Source organism: Alosa pseudoharengus, unplaced genomic scaffold (genome assembly GCF_046254945.1).
Source record: "Alosa pseudoharengus isolate Yale_2024_CS ecotype anadromous, Long Island Sound unplaced genomic scaffold, YU_APseudo_1.1 YU_APseudo_1.1_scf_3, whole genome shotgun sequence".
Taxonomy (NCBI): Eukaryota; Metazoa; Chordata; class Actinopteri; order Clupeiformes; family Clupeidae; genus Alosa; species Alosa pseudoharengus.
The window spans coordinates 14,111,543-14,128,851 of record NW_027468718.1 but is presented as its reverse complement, the minus strand read 5'-3'; the positions used below and the strand labels follow the sequence as shown (position 1 = coordinate 14,128,851).

Below are 17,309 nucleotides of genomic sequence, written 5' to 3'. Positions count from 1 at the left end.
TGAATGGTCCACTCCAAGTCCACCTCTTTTTGAAGACAGATGGGGATGCGGAAAGAGAGAAGGAATCTTTTTCATAAGTCGGAGTTGATTTTCTTGACGTTTTTTAAGTAGATATTCTACAGTCTATAACATACGTGCCTTAATCCCCAGAGCAATGCCCGCACTTGTGACTTGGGGAGTGGGAAATGTGTGGAAAGAGCTAGAGTACACAATAACCATGACAGATAAATACAGTGTATGTAATGGCCATCTCCTGTAGGGGTGGGACAAAATATCGATACGGTAATATATCATAAAACTTCTTTTTGCGACGCATTATCGATATACTGGTGGCATATATCAATATTTTAACATTATATTCTAAAATGTATATTCTGAATGGACTCGTCTGCCAATTTGACTTAACAGAGTCACTACTTTATGTATCCTTGATGAGGTGATGCTTATCCAAACCTATGAGAATAATATCCAATAATATGAGAGTAATCCTCTATACACAAAATCAAATTAGTTTTATATTTTAAAGAGGCAGTAAGATAGTTTCAATTCAGTTATGAAATGTAGTGAATAAACACCTAATTACAGCTTTTGGCCTTTGTCTTCTTCATCATCATCAACACAGATATTGTGTATCATAGACTTATCTTTTGCAATGTACTGAGTATTGCACAATCCCTGCATCATGACATTATTTATTATGGGCAAAGTATTGTGGCTATCGATTTGTGAATTACTCTGTGATTCCGAGCCCTAGGCTCCTGTGCCACTTGTCAGAGCATACAGTTTCTTATTCTTTTCTGGCTTTGCGGTTGTTATCTTTTCTTCCCTTACTCGAGGTGAAAGGCATGTTTGGCAATCTTGGCACCCTGTCAGAATGTCGCAAACGTTTTCCCCATCGGCTTTCCTCTGGTTCCAGAGCACAATTCCTCACAATAACAATAATAATGTTACTTTTAATAAATCGACTCGTAAATTTTAAAAAATGGATTTCTTGTGAGAGTTGATATTTCAGAAGATCCAGCGCTGTTGTTCCTACTCCCTTTTCCTGCTGGTATTATGTAACTGCTGTAAGCCTTGGCTTGAACATGAACATTGCGCCCTTCATAGGAGTTCTCATCCTACAGCTCTCCTCAATGGTCAATGCGTGCCTTTCTCACATACATTCTCAACACCTGTAGAACAACAGATGACAATACAGCTAACACTATCTGGGAATGCACAGACAAACAAGTCATGTTCATCCATATTTTAACTCACTGAAAATATTCCCCCCAAGCATATCCGGAACTGCCAGAAATAACAATCTCTTTATACCAGACCATTGGTGATTAAAAAGTAGTTTAAATATATTCAACAACCAACACAAACACAGTCCGACTCAAGACAATCACACTCACCCTCATCTGATTCCCAAACTGCAATGCACACACACACACACACACACACACACACACACACACACAGACACACACAGACACACACAGACACACACGGACACACACGGACACACACGGACACTCATGGACACACATGGACACAGACACGCATGCACAAACACACACACACACAAGCGCACACACACACACACACACACAGACAGACACAGAGACACACACACACACGCACACATAGACAGACACAGAGACACACACACACACGCACACACACACACACACACACACACACACACACACACACACACACACACACACACACACACACACACACACACACACACACACACACACACACACACACACACACACACGCACCCGCGCGCACGCACAGACACACAGACACACGCGCGCGCACACACACACACACACACACACACACACACACACACACACACACACACACACACACACACACACACACACACACACACACACACACACACACACACCTGCGCGCACGCACAGACACACGCACACACACACACACACACACACACACACGCACACGCACACGCACACGCACGCACGCACCTGGTCACAGCCTGCGTTGACCAGCTCCTGCAGCATCTGCCGGTTGACGTCCCCACCGGGGTGTCCGCCGGTGCCGGACTCGTTGGCGAAGGGCATGAGGGACTTGCGGATCTCGCGCAGCGCGTTCTGATAGTTGTTGAACTTCTGCGGCGGGCGCAGCTGCTGCTGCCTGCTCCCGGGGTCCTTGCCGTCCTTGCCCCCCTTGCAGTCGGTGCCGCGGCCCCCCTCGCCTCGCGAGCTGCCCCCGTGCAGCGCCTGGCTGACCAGCTTGGCCGGCTGCTTCAGGCCCTCCTTGATCTCCTGCAGGCGTTGCCGCGTGTTGCCCACGTACGGCGCGGCAGGGAAGGTCTTGGGCCTCATAGTCTTTGGATGTGGTGATATGAGTTGTTAGAAGTAGCCTGATCGGCGAGCGTGCCACCAGTGGATACTCTTGCGAATCAAGTGAGAACTCGTTCGCCCCACAAGCAAACACACACACACACACACACACTTTTTCCTTACTCACTCGCTCATACACCCACACACCTCACAGACATATTCTCCACACACAAACACATGCACGTACCCCCACACACACAAACACACACAAAATACCTCTGCAAATCCCACACACACACGCACCGTCTCTCTCAGCTGGGCTTTTGAACTGTCTGACCTAAATAGATAACACGCTCACACACACAGCGGTGGGATAGATCTGCGAAGAGATTGGAGCTCAAGTCCTGATGGCTCACTCTCTGTTGATACCTATCCTGCCAAGTTCTGCGGTCCTAAAAAACACTACTCTAAATGCTACGCTAAACCTACGCTAAGCTAAGCTACTCGGATGCCATCGCCACGACCCCAGTTTACGGGTCACGTTCCCCCTCGTCCCAGGTCTTGTGGGGGGTCAGAAGGACGGCCTTGCTCCATGCCAGCCTGGTGCACATCTTTGCCTATGGGGAAAAAACAAATTAATAAATTAGTACATGAATTTCATATGAATTATGAAATGATGAATTGAGCTAATGAGTGACCAAATAAAATAATGATTCAAATGGAACAACCAACTGACCAATCAATGTATTAATTAATCAAATGATCCCACTTCCAGCCAACCAAAGTTATTTACATCCATCCCAAAGTGGCACATCACCACCTCATAGCCCAACTAGGTTTTGCATCCACTTAGATGATGCTATGGCACAGTAGGCACTGTGTGCTCCTTCACTCTCCACACACTGGGCGTCTGGTTGTACTAATCACTCGGAGACTTTGATGGGGAAGGAAACCATTCAGGGCAACTGTGGCCTAATCACTGGGGTCACTAGTGCTCCATTCAGGGCAACTGTGGCCTAATCACTGGGGTCACTAGTGCCACTCCATTCAGGGCAACTGTGGCCTAATCACTGGGGTCACTAGTGCTACTCCATTATGGAAGGTGTACTGGGATGTTTTACAACCAGGGCGTCAAGACCAGTTTAACATCTCTTCTATATGGCTTAATGTGTGGATCTCTGCACCTTGACAACTTGAATTTCCCTTTTTTGACTTTGACTGGTGCATCATAGGGCATCATGGGTCAGCAGACTGACTGTAATGGACATTTAATTTTTTTTGTGCATGTGTCTGGCAATGCAATGTTATGTGACATTTATCTTGACATGTAAAACCCACAATCCCCACCCCTTTTCAGGCAGCAACCAAGTTCACCCAAGAAGTCTCCCAGTCAGGTCGCCAACCAGGCCCAAACCTGCAGAGCCTTCAGCAAACTGCCACCTGCGAACCACAGCGTGGTTTGGCTGCTGCATCCAGATGGAAAACGTCAGGAAGGCGGCCGACTAGCGTTGGGGTGTGGGTCGGCATGGCGGGCCACATTGTACACGGTCAGCCAGCCAGGCATCTCCACTCTCCGCGAAATGCCCGAACAGCACCGGCCATTAGCACCTTCTCACTGGTCTACCTCGAAGAACATTACCCGCATTCCAGCGCGTCCGTGCTATTCGCCCCAGTGGGCGGCCTGCGGACCAGGCACATGGCCCTGTGACGTGAGGGAGCCAGGCTCATGTGAGAGCTGGCCGTCCTACAGGCCGAGCTCACGCTGGCGTTATGGTTATAATGCCTGATAACCTACACTTTCAGACCTATAATTCTTTATTTAAAAAGCAGACAGGAGGAGTCGGCTCACTTCTCAGAAACATGCAGACATAACTGCAGGCTACAGAGCCAGGCGAGTTGTTCTGAATGTTTTCTCTCTTTTTTTCACTCTTTCTCTCTCTCTCTCTCTCCCTCCTTAGAAACAAAAAGACCAAATTTATGATAGCAGAGAAACAAAATCACAGTGGTACAATATTCACAACTAAGGAAATACATGTCGTTCGTACGTGTCCATGTCATTTGATGACACCATTTAATGTCATTTGATGACACCAATGACACCATTTGATGTCATCTGATGACACCAATGACACCATTTGATGGTCACCATTTGATGACACCATTGCTGTCAAACTGTGATCTGTAGGCTAGTCCTTGTGAAAGAACATGATGGCTTTAAAATGCTCAGACACACACAAAAAAAACAGCTAAATACTTGCTGGAGTACTATACCTCACTTAATTTCAGAGTTCCTAACTTTTTTTTAGTTTGGGTAGTGGGTGGGCCCCAGAAAATGTTACACGTCAGTGTTTGTGTGCACTCAAGAGAATTTCCTGGGGAAAATATTTTTGTTTTTTCGCCTTTTTTTTTGGAATGGTGGTGCCTTGTTCTGCAGCGAGAGTTGTTGCCCAATCTCGCAGATCTTTTCGCCTAAGCTCCCCATTCTTGTGATGTTTCCAGCTCCAGGTCCAGAAAGCAGAGAGCATTCCATTCCACAAGTAATGACAAGAAAGCTCACGCTATGTCTCTTGCATTACAAGGTGGCAAAGACCAAAATAAACCATTAAGAAGAAAACACACATCCCCTCTGACCATATGGACATTTGCTCACAAACAGACTATAGTCGCCTTGGAGATACAGTGCAACATCCTGTACTAAACCTAGCCTTTCACACAGTGCCTGACCTCCCCACTGATAATGGTGGACATTAGGCCAAGTCTCATCTTCCCCTAAGCATACTGGCACAAAAACAAAGTAAAGCATTACATTTCTGTCAAAGGTTCCTCAGAAAACATTCACATTGATCATGATTGCATGCCTGAACATAATAGTCACAGTATGATAAAAAAAGAAAGATAGAGAAAACAAAAAGAACAAAGAGAAGAGCCTATGCAAATTGACGCCAACCTCATCAAACTGAATGCTTTCCCCATTCATTTCAAATCCATCGTATGGCTGAGAACAATGTTATGAAAGCAGAGAGATTAGATGATTTGCCATGCTGCATAGCCCTAGATGGTTTCGACCATCACATTTCCTTATCAATAAGCTGCAGGTATACTGATCTATACTATCATATGATCATCCACACAAAAAGAAGATTGTTTTAAAGGCTGGGGTTTAATCAGGGCATGCCAATCGTGATAAAAAAAAGACAGTAGTGCATCCTCAACAGAAACCACTCTGCGATTGCGCATTCTAATTCTACCTGGCGAAAACATGGCAGGTTAAACACCTGGGACCACATGGTAGGCTAGCAGCGTATCAGTTCCAGCATGACAGCGAATTAACGTCGGAGACAAATACAAGAATAATGAATTGGTTAAACTTCAGTTTAACTTCGCGTTTCTCTGCAGGGCTACACAATTATGTTGGATTCTCCATCAAATAATCAATCTGTAACAAACGTGCACCAGCAACATTGGGAAGACAAATATCCCTCAACTGTAAACTTTTCGAAACGATGGCAACATACATAGTTCAGATTTCTTCCAATATGACGATTGCTGTTTGCTTAATTCAAGGAGCATTACGGAATGTCTGCCTCGTTACCCCTTTTACAGTAATTTAGCTTAACTTAAGTGTTAATTCGAAAAATCCAAAACATCCCATCCAAAAAGTAGCCATCCACGTAATCAAAATAGTTACATCTTTAACTTCATTAACAATGATGCGTTGCATATTTCACATGAAATAGCCTACACTATTATAAAGATAAATGCGTTTTGGACGACATGAAAACGAAAAAAAAAAACTCTTCAAGCTATACAGGATACCTTTACGCAAGGGAATTTCTCTTTCAATCCCTGCAAGTACTCACCTAATCCTCTAAGATTATTGTTTAAAAGATTTAGTGTCGTTATATTACTGCAAGGTTAGTGTAATTGAAAAGTGAGTTTACAGGCCTGTTCGATCGCAGCTTGGAAGTTATGAGGGCATTCGGCTGGGCTGAGAGGAACGTAGCGCTCCACTAGCGCAGTCCGACATTCCAATGTAGGGAGAATTTAGAGTTCTATCAGCCCACTGTTGCTCAGCCCCTGTCGCGTTGTTAAAGCAATCGAAGAGTTTTACTTAGTTTTGTATGATTATCCAAAGGCATTGTGTCGGTGAGTATCTGAAGTCGCTGGCTTGAGATATATTTTGTTGTAGATTGTGTGGGTTGGCAGAGAAGGCGGTGTGTTACTCACCATGTGAGAGAAGTGGAAGAAGAATATAAATCCAAGAAAAGTTTCAACAACCGATAAAATCCGAGCTGCCTTGATTTCTACGTGATTATAAACCCACGGCAGAGTAATTTAAATCCCGTTTCGTCCGTTACGGAGAACTCGCAGGGAATATCATATAAGACTCCATTTTCTCCCCACTCTCGGCAGAATCAGAATGCAGTACAAAGTTGGACACTTACTGCATTGTTAACATTCCAAAGGTGTCACGTGTGCTACCAATGCACGTCAGCACCGCACATAACCTAGGCGGGGCTTCCTACATTTACAACCGTATTCAATAATACAACTTTATGTTGGCTAAATCATTTATCTATACAAGAAAGCAGTATATAGGGTGCAATTTAAACAGGAAAATGTAGTTCTATTGTTCCGCTATAGTAAAATATTAAATACAGAACTGAAAAGGAAACTTCTTAAAATCTAGATAATCACTGCAGCCAACATTTTACAAAATTGTTTCTGCCATGTTCATCCATGAATGAAAGGCAGAGGAATTTCCTCTCAACCTGGAATATCTGGGAGTTGAAAATAATATGGTGGGGAGGATATCTGCACTTTATTAGGCAAAAGTTAGGAGTGTTGCTCATAGGCCCAATCATGTGCTTCTGTAAGAGACCCTAGTCATCTTTGACTCATTCCATGGAGACCCAGGTTGCCTTCTTAAACAACTATCCTTTTCTTGCTCACATTCTTAAGGCTCCTGCTGTTGACCCATTTATTTCATTCCTGTGTGCAGTGGTTTTTCCAGGTTTCCTGTGAAGCTGTCACTCTGCCACAGCTTCCCTGAAAGTAACTGATTCTTTTCTTAATTAACTTAACTCTCACTTTGGCATTTCTCATGTTTTCAGATCCAAAGTGATACACAGTAAAATTGACAGAGTTGTTTTCGACTCTAATAGAGTCGATTCTGACTCTGTCATAGAGACCCATTGGTCCCACCCCACAGAGAGTACATTTGACTCTTCTCCTAGAGCACATTTTTCAGAGTTAAATTTACTCTATAGAGAGTTGGAAAATCACCAAGATAAACTCCACAGGGAGTAAAGAAAAATTTACTCTAGAAGCCAACAACTCTTTCCAGAGTCATCTTAACTCTTAATGGAGTAATCTTAGTTTATCTCTATTCAGAGTTTATTCCCAGCTACTCTTGCTAGTCACCATTTTGCTTGTCTTTATGAAGTTCTACAAAATCTGAAGGACATACAGACAAATTATTGAAAAAAATATTTATTACAAAATATTAAGTTAATGTATCAATATACAATATAAAAAGTTTCAAATTTTTTTCCTTTTGTAAATGCATGTACAACACATTTGGCATCAAATGGAACAAAGCCACTAGAACATGATATCAAGTTGTTGTTAGTGATACATTAGCTTACATACCAATTTTACTCACTCTACAGTCTGTACTGAAACATTCTAGCATCACCGACACGTTTAAGTCCACACATTCTAACAGTGAAGCTACACCAGGCGCCTAACTAAAGCGTTACGTTCGCATAGCGTCTGCTGCAGCAATTAGCTGCCACTATAATCAATGGAGGTAGCTACACCAGACGTGATAGTGGCGCGTACGTTCGAAAAAAATAGACCATTCATTTAAAATTAATTTTACGCGTTGAGAACGGAACGCTTCAGTTACGCGCCTGGTGTAGCTCATACCTAAGGCAAGATCCAATGGATGGGGCCTAGAAGAGATTTTCAAGATGACTTAAAGTATGATTAATTTCCTCAACACTTTGCTTATCACTCAAAAAACTGAATAGTTTCCTTAACCTGTATCTCATGTACAGCAGAATGCATAACAGGAACCACTGTATCAAAATTTACCGCCAAATCATTACTTCTGTGTTCACTACAGTTATTTTCCAAAACATGAACATTATTAACGCTATACTCATGTAACCTTTCCAAATGTTTTCTAAAAGCCAAATGTCCCTGAAACACCCAGTCTCACCACACTTTAACCTGAGTGTTCTACCGGGACACAGCCCATGTGGTGATTCTGCTACCTGGATCCTTTTTTGCAGTTCGATGCTGGAGGAAGAAAGACCTTTACTCTGTTTAATAGTCTTCTCTTTGAACATAGTTGACCACCTCTCAAGAAGGTTCGCTGAAATCTCACCAAACAGTAACACAGTCTTGCTCAATCTGATGCCATTACATCCACGAATCGAGAGAATGTTGCAAGCATATGAGGTGATTGAGGGTCATGGACCATTTTTTCTGACGATAATCAAACGTTCACCTTCAGCCGCACAACTTCTTCATTAGAAGAATGCTTCATTAGAGATACCGCCTCTCTCAGCTGTTCTTCATTCAGGACTGGCTCGGGCACATCTTCAGAAGCTCGTCCTCCATTATGTTCATTGTGTGCTGGACTTTGTGGTTCCTGAGGCTTTCCTCTGAATTGTTTTAATGCGTCAGGCCAGGTACCCTGATCCGCTGGCTGGATCATAGAAATGTTCCTATAAAACAGTGTAAAGTAGGGTGAGTTTCAGCATTAAGGGGAAATCCAGCGATTTTCCAAATAGATCTCCATTTCTTGGGTCACCGAGTATGTAAAACGAAAACAATCGGTTTTACATAGCTCGAGTTGCTACAGCCAGCAGCTAAAGCGACTGTGCAGCTACAGCGCTACACTCTGGGGTCATGAACATTGGGGCTCAGGAACATGCCCCTAGAGTGTAGCGCAGTAGCTTCCTGGCTGCAGCATCTCGAGCTAAGTGAATCCGATTGTTTTTTTGTTTTGTTTTTTTCCCTGTACAGTTCTCGGTGACCTTGAGAAATGGAGATCAATGTGAAATTCAGTGCACTGTAAACAATGTATTTGATCTTAAACAGATTCATTACAATTTGTATGCAGAAATACTTATGAAATGGTTTCATTTCAAGTTCAATCATTTAAAAGAGACAAATAATTGTTATATAAATTGTTATATAAAAGTATTTCTGCATACAATAATTGTTCATCTGGTGGTTGAGATGCTGGGATTTAAAGTCAAAAGTCAAGCACAGCATGACAAATCCACACACTCACATCTGTGCAAAATTATCTTTTTATATAGCTTTCGGTCATAGGCCTTTTTCAGGATTCCTGAAGAGGGTCTATGACTGAAATCTAGAATAAAAAGATCATTTTGCACAGATCTGAGTGTGTGGAATTTTTTTGAAGAAAAAAAAATACCTCAGTGTGGGTTTCAGTTTAGGTTACCTTTGTGTTAATGGGCAGCATAAAGATTTTACCAATATTTAACTAGGGAAAAAATGCCACTTACTTGCTCTACCCCATCATCTCCCTTGGGCTTATTTGGAGACAAGGCAGTGGTGTCATCTGAATCACATAATGCATCTACTACAAAGCAGAGGACAGAATAAATCAGTAATATAGTCATGTCCAGTACCTGTGACGGCTGTATGTCATGTAGTCTTTGATGGCTGAGATTTTTAAACACTAAATAAGCTCAAAGACGGACATAATCAACATCCACAAACCCCACAGAGTGGAATTCCATCAAAACAATGTGTTGCAACAGCTGTTGATATATTCACAAAACTTGTACCAAGTTTTAACTACATTCCATATTACAACTCACCATCATCTTCTGCAGGCTTCAGCTTTAATACACCACAATTTGGATCCTTCACCACATCTTCAGACACATAGTTGTCAATCTTCTGTACCAAACTCATCATACATTTTAGCCCAGCTTGGTGTTTGGCTTCAATATCAAATTTCATGAACACTAAAATAAAAATTAACATAACATTACAAAAAAAAACTGACAATAGACTTAAACAATGCAACAATTGAATAAATCAGTACCTTGGTTAAAGAAATCCTCTAGAGTGGCATCAGTTTCCACCATTTTAATGTATCTGGTCTGCCTGGTATTTAACTTTCACCAACATCCTGAGAAAACATAAAATCAAACATTCAGACAAAATCAACACTACTTTTTTAAAAACACTTTCTTAAAAAAAAAACAGGTAACAACTATCTCCGTGACACTGACTAAACTAGTAAATGTGGCACGCACCTGTTGCCACTTTGCACTGAACATGTGTCTTCTATGCTATCAATGATGCACATTCAGCAATCAACACATGTATGTCCTTGATAGTAAATTAATGCAGCTAGTTATGAAATGACCAACTTGTTGCTTATGGATGCCTGTTTTACGTGAAACAAGCTTTTTGGTAGAGCATGAACTTTAAGCTAATTTGCCCTATTAATGACCGTTAATGTTAAGTAGCTAACAACAGTAACTGTTACCTCATTAAGCTAACCATAGCCTTTATTTGATATCTGATTTGCATTATGCTAAGCTGCCAATGAGAGCTACGTTGGCTGATAGGCTAACCAAGTCAATGTTGACCATTAAAGACGATTATACTGGTATCATATTTGGTTGAGTAAATATTAACATGATAAAAAATACAGCATTGTACAATACAGGAGCACGAATTGACATGTAGCTCATGTCACACAGAGGTAACGTTAACGTTCATGTTAACTTTCAACCTTCGTTAGCAGTTAACTTAACGTTAACGTTAGCCCCTGAAGGTCAACACATTTCAGAATGATATCTTGACCATACATTTAAGTTGCACTCCTCTTTCGCGTCACCGCTTATCGTTTATCATTTTCGAGGCATACTACGGAACATGCGAAATAAATCTCTAGTAAGTGTATTTTAGATGAACATCTACTCACCTTCAACTGCACTTCAGAGAGATTCTTCTAGCCAGGCTCCGTCGCGTCGCTGCATTCTCTCAAATGGAAGGAAGTGGGTGATAGGCTACTAACGTTCGTCTCTGACGTGAGATGCCAGAGGGCACGTTCCGCCAGTTAGTAATTTGTCTGAGCCCTTTTGCATATAACAAACATACAATAATTATTATTATTATTATTATTATGTTTGTTCGCTTTGACTATTCTTTGTGAACAGCTATAGGCTTGATAACAGAGACTCCGTTTATAGCGTGGTTTATGGGTGATAGCTTAGCAGTATTTGCCTATTATTTTACTGTAGCACATGCTAGCCTACAAACTTGCAAGTATTTTTTTAGTAGCCTAGTCCAGAAAAAAATCTTAAAGCTACCGAATGACTTAAATAAACCAGAAAAAAACACTTTTTTTATGAATAATATCCAAATAATAATTAGGCAAACATCTCCCAAGAAATTTCTAAAATGGCGTCCAAATGAGAAAATGGGGTGGATGATTAACTCTTGTGATTTTTACTCTGTTTTTCAACTAACATGCTAGAGTACATTTTACTCCAACTGTAGTAAATGTAACTCTATTAGAGTCAATAACAGTCTACTCTGTCATTTTAACTCTTGGAATTTTACTGTGTAGCTGCAATAAGATGTGGTGTTGCAATATTATTAGCTTTCTTTTGTACAATATATGCTTTATTTCTTCAGACTGGTGTATGGTTTCCAATAAGGTTTGTTTAACAAATAAGCATAAAAAACAACCAAGTAGTGTGTGGAGGACATTTTATGGACAAGTATGCATACAGTCAATCACCTTTCAAACAAAGATGATACAGTACATGTTGGAATCAAGAACCTTATGAATACAAGATGTACAGTACGTCTGGCACAGATTTGTCTAAGTATATTGAAAAAGAAAAGAAAATGTGCAAGATAGATATGTGTTGTGTTGAACTTGTTTTCTTTAAAGGTATGAACAGTTGAAAGTCATAGTGTTAACAAAAATATAAAGTTTTGACAGCTGTCAGTTGTATCATTAACAAAAAACAAAGTTTGACAAACATGCACAAACATAAATGAACAAAATGGCGTAACATGCACATAACACTCACTCTCTTGCTCGCTCGCTGCTCTCTCACACACTCACACACACACACACACACACACACACACACACAAGTGTTAACATGTAAAGTGATTAGGTACTCAATTTGAATCAGTACCATTACATATTGTTTTGATTTCTAAAAAACTGGAAATAACAGTAATAAACACCTTGTTTCAAGAAACAGCAGAAGCTTTTTGCAAAAACAATTGCGCAATATCTATGGTTATGTCAGACATAGAGAACAAATTATCTCGTTATTGATGCAAAAATATATAGAAAGATACATTATCTTTTCAAAGACATTAACCTTTTTTTGATAACCTTTGCGTCAGCATTACAGAGGCTAAGGCACTAGCACCTGAGTACAGCTGATATCGAGACTAACATTACGGTAATCATACTCAACATTAACATTATCTTCATCATTTCTGGACCTTACAGACATAGGACCTTTGGCCCAGAGAGCTGTGTGGAGGTCTCTTGTTATTCAGCATGCGGAATCTGCCAGTTTGAATGCGAAGAATGCATGGAATGTCCCCATCCAACCAAAAAGTGTACAAATTTCAGTTCCCAGAGCTGTGGCACTGCTACAAAAAAGCTACTATGACCGACCGACTGACTGCAGTACAGCACACACACACACACACACACACACATTCCATATTTGTCTCATACTGAACCACAACTGGGTAGGTAGTCTGGTCCTTTAAGTGCATTAACACATTTCCATAAACCCCAATGATTATGAAACATGTAAGCAGAAATACATGTATGTTCAAAAAAAAAAATGCGAGGACAAAAAAAAAAAGTTCCTCTCTTTGCTTGCAGGAAGTACCTGCAAATAACAGCAACCCTTGCCATGAGGGGTTGTTAAGAGTGTGGGTGAGTGGTCACTCCAGAGGAGCTGCCGAGATGCACAGGTTGTTTAAGGCACAGGCCACCTGCACTATCTTGTCAAATGTGGTCATGCTGGAGGCTCGGTCAACAGCGGTGAACGGGCTCTCCACTGGACCTGTGAGAATGGCGTACCTCTTCTTCACCATGGAGATGACCTTCTCCACGTGTCTGTGGACACTGAGTCTCTCTGGTGTAATGGTGTTGGTGGTGGTCCACGGGGCGCGGCTCATCTCTGGAAAACCCTCGCCGTGGATGACGCCGCTGGAGCCGGTGACTTTCAGTTGTGCACCACGTGCCGCCACCGACTCTGCGATGTCCAGGTCGTGACTAGCCAGCACCACGTCCCCTGGGAGGAGCTTGCAGAGGAAGCCACACCCTTCTGCCAAGCACTTGTCGCTCACGTTGCCAGGTGACCCTCGTGACACAAATGTGACTACTCCCTGTGGGGCGACACCAATGAGGTACTTGAGCTCGTTAGCCCCATACGCCCGAGGGGTATAGAGTATCCTACCGTCTGCAGTGGTGGGGACCTGCTGGTTCAGCTCCGAGTCGATAGGCCTCTCCAAGGAAACCCTGAAGCAGTCAATGATAACAGCACAGTCTGGATGCGTGGCCGTCAGAGCTGCCGGAAGGTTCTTTCTCAGTTCCACCCGGGAGGGCCAGAAGACAGCGGTGGGCACGAGGGTGGCAGACATTATGTTGATGATCCTGTGGACCGTCCGGGTCACCGTGGCGACCTTCACGCCAAAGCGGTAGGCCAAGTCCTGGTTCCGCAGGTCTAACCGGAGCCTCATGAGTGTCAGGAGCAGCTGCTGGAATTTCGAGAGTTTGGAATTCTTGTCCCCCTTCATGTGTGGAGCCAACAGCCACATGACCGTCTCAAAGACAAAGTAGTTTGGAAGCCCTGTGTAGAAGCACACCTTCTCCGGATCGTTCCGGAGCGAAGCCTCGGTGAGGGACATCTTCTCCACAGACTCCCGTAGGGCCCGGTTCTCCCTCCTCAAGGCTTTCAGGCTGGCTTCGTAGTCAATGAACCGAGTGGAGGCACTTCTACACAACTTTTCGGCTTTGCCTTTGCAGTCGCTCATCTGGCCCATTTCATCACTGTCGTCTTCATCTTCGTCCTCATCATCGCTGCTTGTTGACGATGATGTGGTGTCAGGCTCCTGATCCTGCCCTTGGTTCTGGACCATTTCCCCCGTAAACCTGCCTTGCCCCTGGAGGAAGAGCAAGGCATTGGCCGCCTCCACCTGCGCCTCCTGTTTGTCAGACAGTTCAAACGTGCTGGCTTCTTTCATGGTCTCGGATAAGGAGGCTGTAGTGGTGAAAACTGAGGGAACATAATCCGGCGACCGGGGATTCTTCACCTGTTTACCTGAGAGAAAAAAAGAATAGCGAGAATTTCACCTTTAGATTCCTCATAATAGACAGTCTTTTTAAAGAGTTAAAAGTTTCCAAGTGCAAACAAACCCACCTGGTGGAGATTGACTGACAATGCAATTACTATCAGCAGTGAACAGAACGAAGAGACATCAGGTTTCTTTTTTTAAAGTTGCAAAAAAAGGATCTGGTTGTTTATGAACAAATTCTTCGTGTTAAGGTGATATGGGATTGGTATGATGGAGAATCCTGCATTATCTAGCGGTCTCTCCTAGACATACCTGAGATGAAGTGGTTACTACACAGCCTACTCCCGTCGTTTGGCACCCATCCTTCTCTATTCACAGCAGCTATCCAACGCTGTTTCCTTTCTGGGTCACGAGGAAATCGATAAAAGGATAGAGTGGTCCCGGGTGTTCTCCGATTCCGACAACCAGCCACCACGCACGTGTGAACCATATTAGGGCCACAAAATGTGTGGACCCGTGGTGATTTAAACTCGCTTTCTCATACCCTGACTCCCAAAATGGCGGCAAGAGAGCACTGCACAGGAAACGCTTGGCTGTTCGTCGTTGTCTCGAGTATTCTTTTTCCCTACAGTGATTGGTCAAGAACTCCCTCTTTCCAGCCTTCTTCTGACGACATTTGCACGCGACACGTATACTCAACAGGTTCCCTTGCTGCAGACTGCTAATCAATAACGCTAGTGTTTGTTTTCACTATTTGTAATTAGAAATGGCCGTGGAATCGAGAGTAACACAAGAAGAAATAAAGAAAGAGCCCGAAAAGCCCGTCGACAGGGAAAAGGTAATTCAGACTATGTTTTTCGGCATTTGACTGCGAAGTATTCGGTCTCACACCAATGTGCTAACTAGCCACACTGCTTTGCGTCGGCCTGTTTGCTTTGAAACTTAATGCTGTCTTGGGAATGTTGTGTATAATAAATATTGATGCACATGCTTTGCTTTACTGTTCAAAGTACATTCTCAATTTGAGGCATGCACAAGTTGGCTTAACAATTAATTGAGTAGCCGGAGATCGTTAGCCTAATTTACCAATAAAGCTAATGTAGCTTGATTTGCTAACAGGTAGAGTTTGGTTTAACCAACGTTACAGCACCCTTGAGAAAACATACACTTTAGCTTCTCATGACTAGTCGTCTAATGACTACTTGCAGAAAAGCAGGAATTTCTTTACAAAAACAGGGTAATGATATTATAGAGGAACATTACAGAACGTTACAGAAGTATACAGTGCCATTTAACTACTCTAGAAATGTTATAGTATTACTGTATTCTTATTCTTAAGGGATAAAACAGATGACATTGAGCAACTGTGATGGACAAGTGTTCTGTGACTGCTTTAGTTTGTGCTTTGGAGAGATTGTTGAAACATTATGCTTTGGCATCAAATCGAATGTGTTTGTTTGAACAGACCTGCCCACTTCTTCTGCGAGTGTTCACAACCAACAATGGCAGGCATCATAGAATAGACGAGTTTGCCCGTGGAAATGTCCCCTCAAGTGAACTACAGATCTATACCTGGTAAAATACTTGTATTTTATGTTCAGTTTGTAAGCATATTTAACCATACTGGTCTGATATCCAAATAAATTATGTATCTGCAACTGGTAAACTAATTGTGATCCTCTCCTGACAGAGCTGTGAGATACTGTATTGCAATAATATGTAATATTTGACCCCCTCCCCAAAATGCAGGATGGATGCCACCCTAAAAGAACTGACAAGTTTAGTGAAGGAGGTCTACCCTGATGCTAGAAAAAAAGGCACTCACTTTGGCTTCGCTATTGTTTATCCAGATCCAAAACGGCAAGGCTATAGGTAAATTATGTCTAAGCAGTTTCTTACCAATGTACATTAAATGTAATTGTAAATACAGTAATGTCTGCCATTGTGCTATTCCTTTAGACATTGGTAAATGTTAATTGATTTATGTAAATTATTAAATATAATTGAACATTGAGGTTGCGTAAGTTTACACATTTGACTGTTTGTTTTCCAATGCAGGGTTAAAGATATAGGCAGCACCATATCGGGCCGAAAAGGAGCAGACGACTCCATGACTCTGCAGTCCCAGCGCTTTCAAATAGGAGACTACCTGGACATCGCCATAACGCCACCCAATAGGACGCCAGCTGTGCCCGGCCGCATGAGGCCTTACTGATCGCCTGGGTCCGAAGAGAAGACCTCATGAGGAAGGGATCCTACAAGACTCGTCAACCCATGAGCTCATTGATGGTTTGGCGGTGGATTGTTTTTTTTTCTTTTGCTATGCTTTTAATTTCTCTTGTGGATTTTATACAAAGTTGACAGATCAGAGTGGAGCTAGTATTACTTTCTCTTATAGATTCTTTTGATGTTAAATAAACTTTTTTCCATCCATAATCAAGATTGTGTGTGTATATGTATCATTTCCTTTCCCCAAATCTACCCGTGTAAATTTAGATTATCACTACTACAGGTACAGGAAAGAAAACTACTCAACACCTTGATAGACTCTTCTTTCAAATGCTAATCACTTAAGTATCTTTGATATTTACTTAACTGGAAAACAGATGCACTCACTTGGGCCATTATAACTGATTTAACTGGCTTTGAATTGAA

General features: G+C 42.3%; 3 protein-coding genes and 1 long non-coding RNA gene across 6 annotated transcripts in view; 1 reads left to right on the top strand and 3 right to left on the bottom strand.

Annotated features, from left to right (window-relative positions):
* lats2 (large tumor suppressor kinase 2) overlaps positions 1–6,726 on the bottom strand; it is a 21,160-nt gene extending 14,434 nt beyond the window's left edge. Inside the window, exons 1-2 of the mRNA XM_076263237.1 lie at positions 6,534–6,726; positions 1,989–2,923 (exon numbers count right to left, since the gene is read on the bottom strand). Of these exons, the coding sequence (XP_076119352.1) occupies positions 1,989–2,348 (360 nt within the window). The 5' untranslated portion in view covers positions 2,349–2,923; positions 6,534–6,726. The remainder of the gene's footprint in view (positions 1–1,988; positions 2,924–6,533) is intronic.
* A 1,177-nt stretch (positions 6,727–7,903) lies between these two features.
* LOC143099629 (uncharacterized) lies at positions 7,904–11,355 on the bottom strand. Of its 2 annotated transcripts, XR_012981702.1 has the most exons (5): positions 11,293–11,355; positions 10,402–10,488; positions 10,172–10,321; positions 9,854–9,930; positions 7,904–9,043 (listed from the first exon to the last, which is right to left on the bottom strand). It is a non-coding gene; the product is annotated as an uncharacterized LOC143099629 (long non-coding RNA). The 2 variants fall into 2 exon arrangements; XR_012981701.1 differs by lacking the exon at positions 11,293–11,355 and having other exon boundaries at positions 7,905–9,043; positions 10,402–10,553.
* A 722-nt stretch (positions 11,356–12,077) lies between these two features.
* Positions 12,078–15,265, bottom strand: LOC143100249 (uncharacterized). Of its 2 annotated transcripts, none has more exons than XM_076263234.1 (2): positions 14,967–15,265; positions 12,078–14,680 (listed from the first exon to the last, which is right to left on the bottom strand). In XM_076263234.1, exons 1-2 carry the CDS (start codon positions 15,142–15,144, stop codon positions 13,299–13,301), a joined length of 1,560 nt encoding a protein of 519 aa, XP_076119349.1. In that variant the 5' UTR covers positions 15,145–15,265; the 3' UTR covers positions 12,078–13,298. The 2 variants fall into 2 exon arrangements, with proteins under 2 accessions (XP_076119349.1, XP_076119350.1); XM_076263235.1 differs by lacking the exon at positions 14,967–15,265 and adding an exon at positions 14,780–14,929.
* Positions 15,266–15,333: 68 nt separating this feature from the next.
* Positions 15,334–17,090, top strand: sap18 (Sin3A-associated protein). The gene is made up of 4 exons (XM_076263236.1): positions 15,334–15,492; positions 16,120–16,229; positions 16,404–16,526; positions 16,713–17,090. Exons 1-4 carry the CDS (start codon positions 15,421–15,423, stop codon positions 16,867–16,869), a joined length of 462 nt encoding a protein of 153 aa, XP_076119351.1. The 5' UTR covers positions 15,334–15,420; the 3' UTR covers positions 16,870–17,090.
* Positions 17,091–17,309: the final 219 nt, after the last annotated feature.

What these genes read in the sequence shown, in the direction of transcription:
- LOC143100249 (XM_076263234.1), bottom strand. Translation starts at nt 15,144, where the DNA reads ATGGTTCACACGTGCGTGGTGGCTGGTTGTCGGAATCGGAGAACACCC. An exon ending in TAGTAACCACTTCATCTCAG is followed by an intron (nt 14,681 to 14,966) that starts GTATGTCTAGGA and finishes TTTTTCTCTCAG; the next exon opens with GTAAACAGGTGAAGAATCCC.
- sap18 (XM_076263236.1), top strand. Translation starts at nt 15,421, where the DNA reads ATGGCCGTGGAATCGAGAGTAACACAAGAAGAAATAAAGAAAGAGCCC. An exon ending in AGCCCGTCGACAGGGAAAAG is followed by an intron (nt 15,493 to 16,119) that starts GTAATTCAGACT and finishes TTGTTTGAACAG; the next exon opens with ACCTGCCCACTTCTTCTGCG. An exon ending in CCAAAACGGCAAGGCTATAG is followed by an intron (nt 16,527 to 16,712) that starts GTAAATTATGTC and finishes TTTCCAATGCAG; the next exon opens with GGTTAAAGATATAGGCAGCA.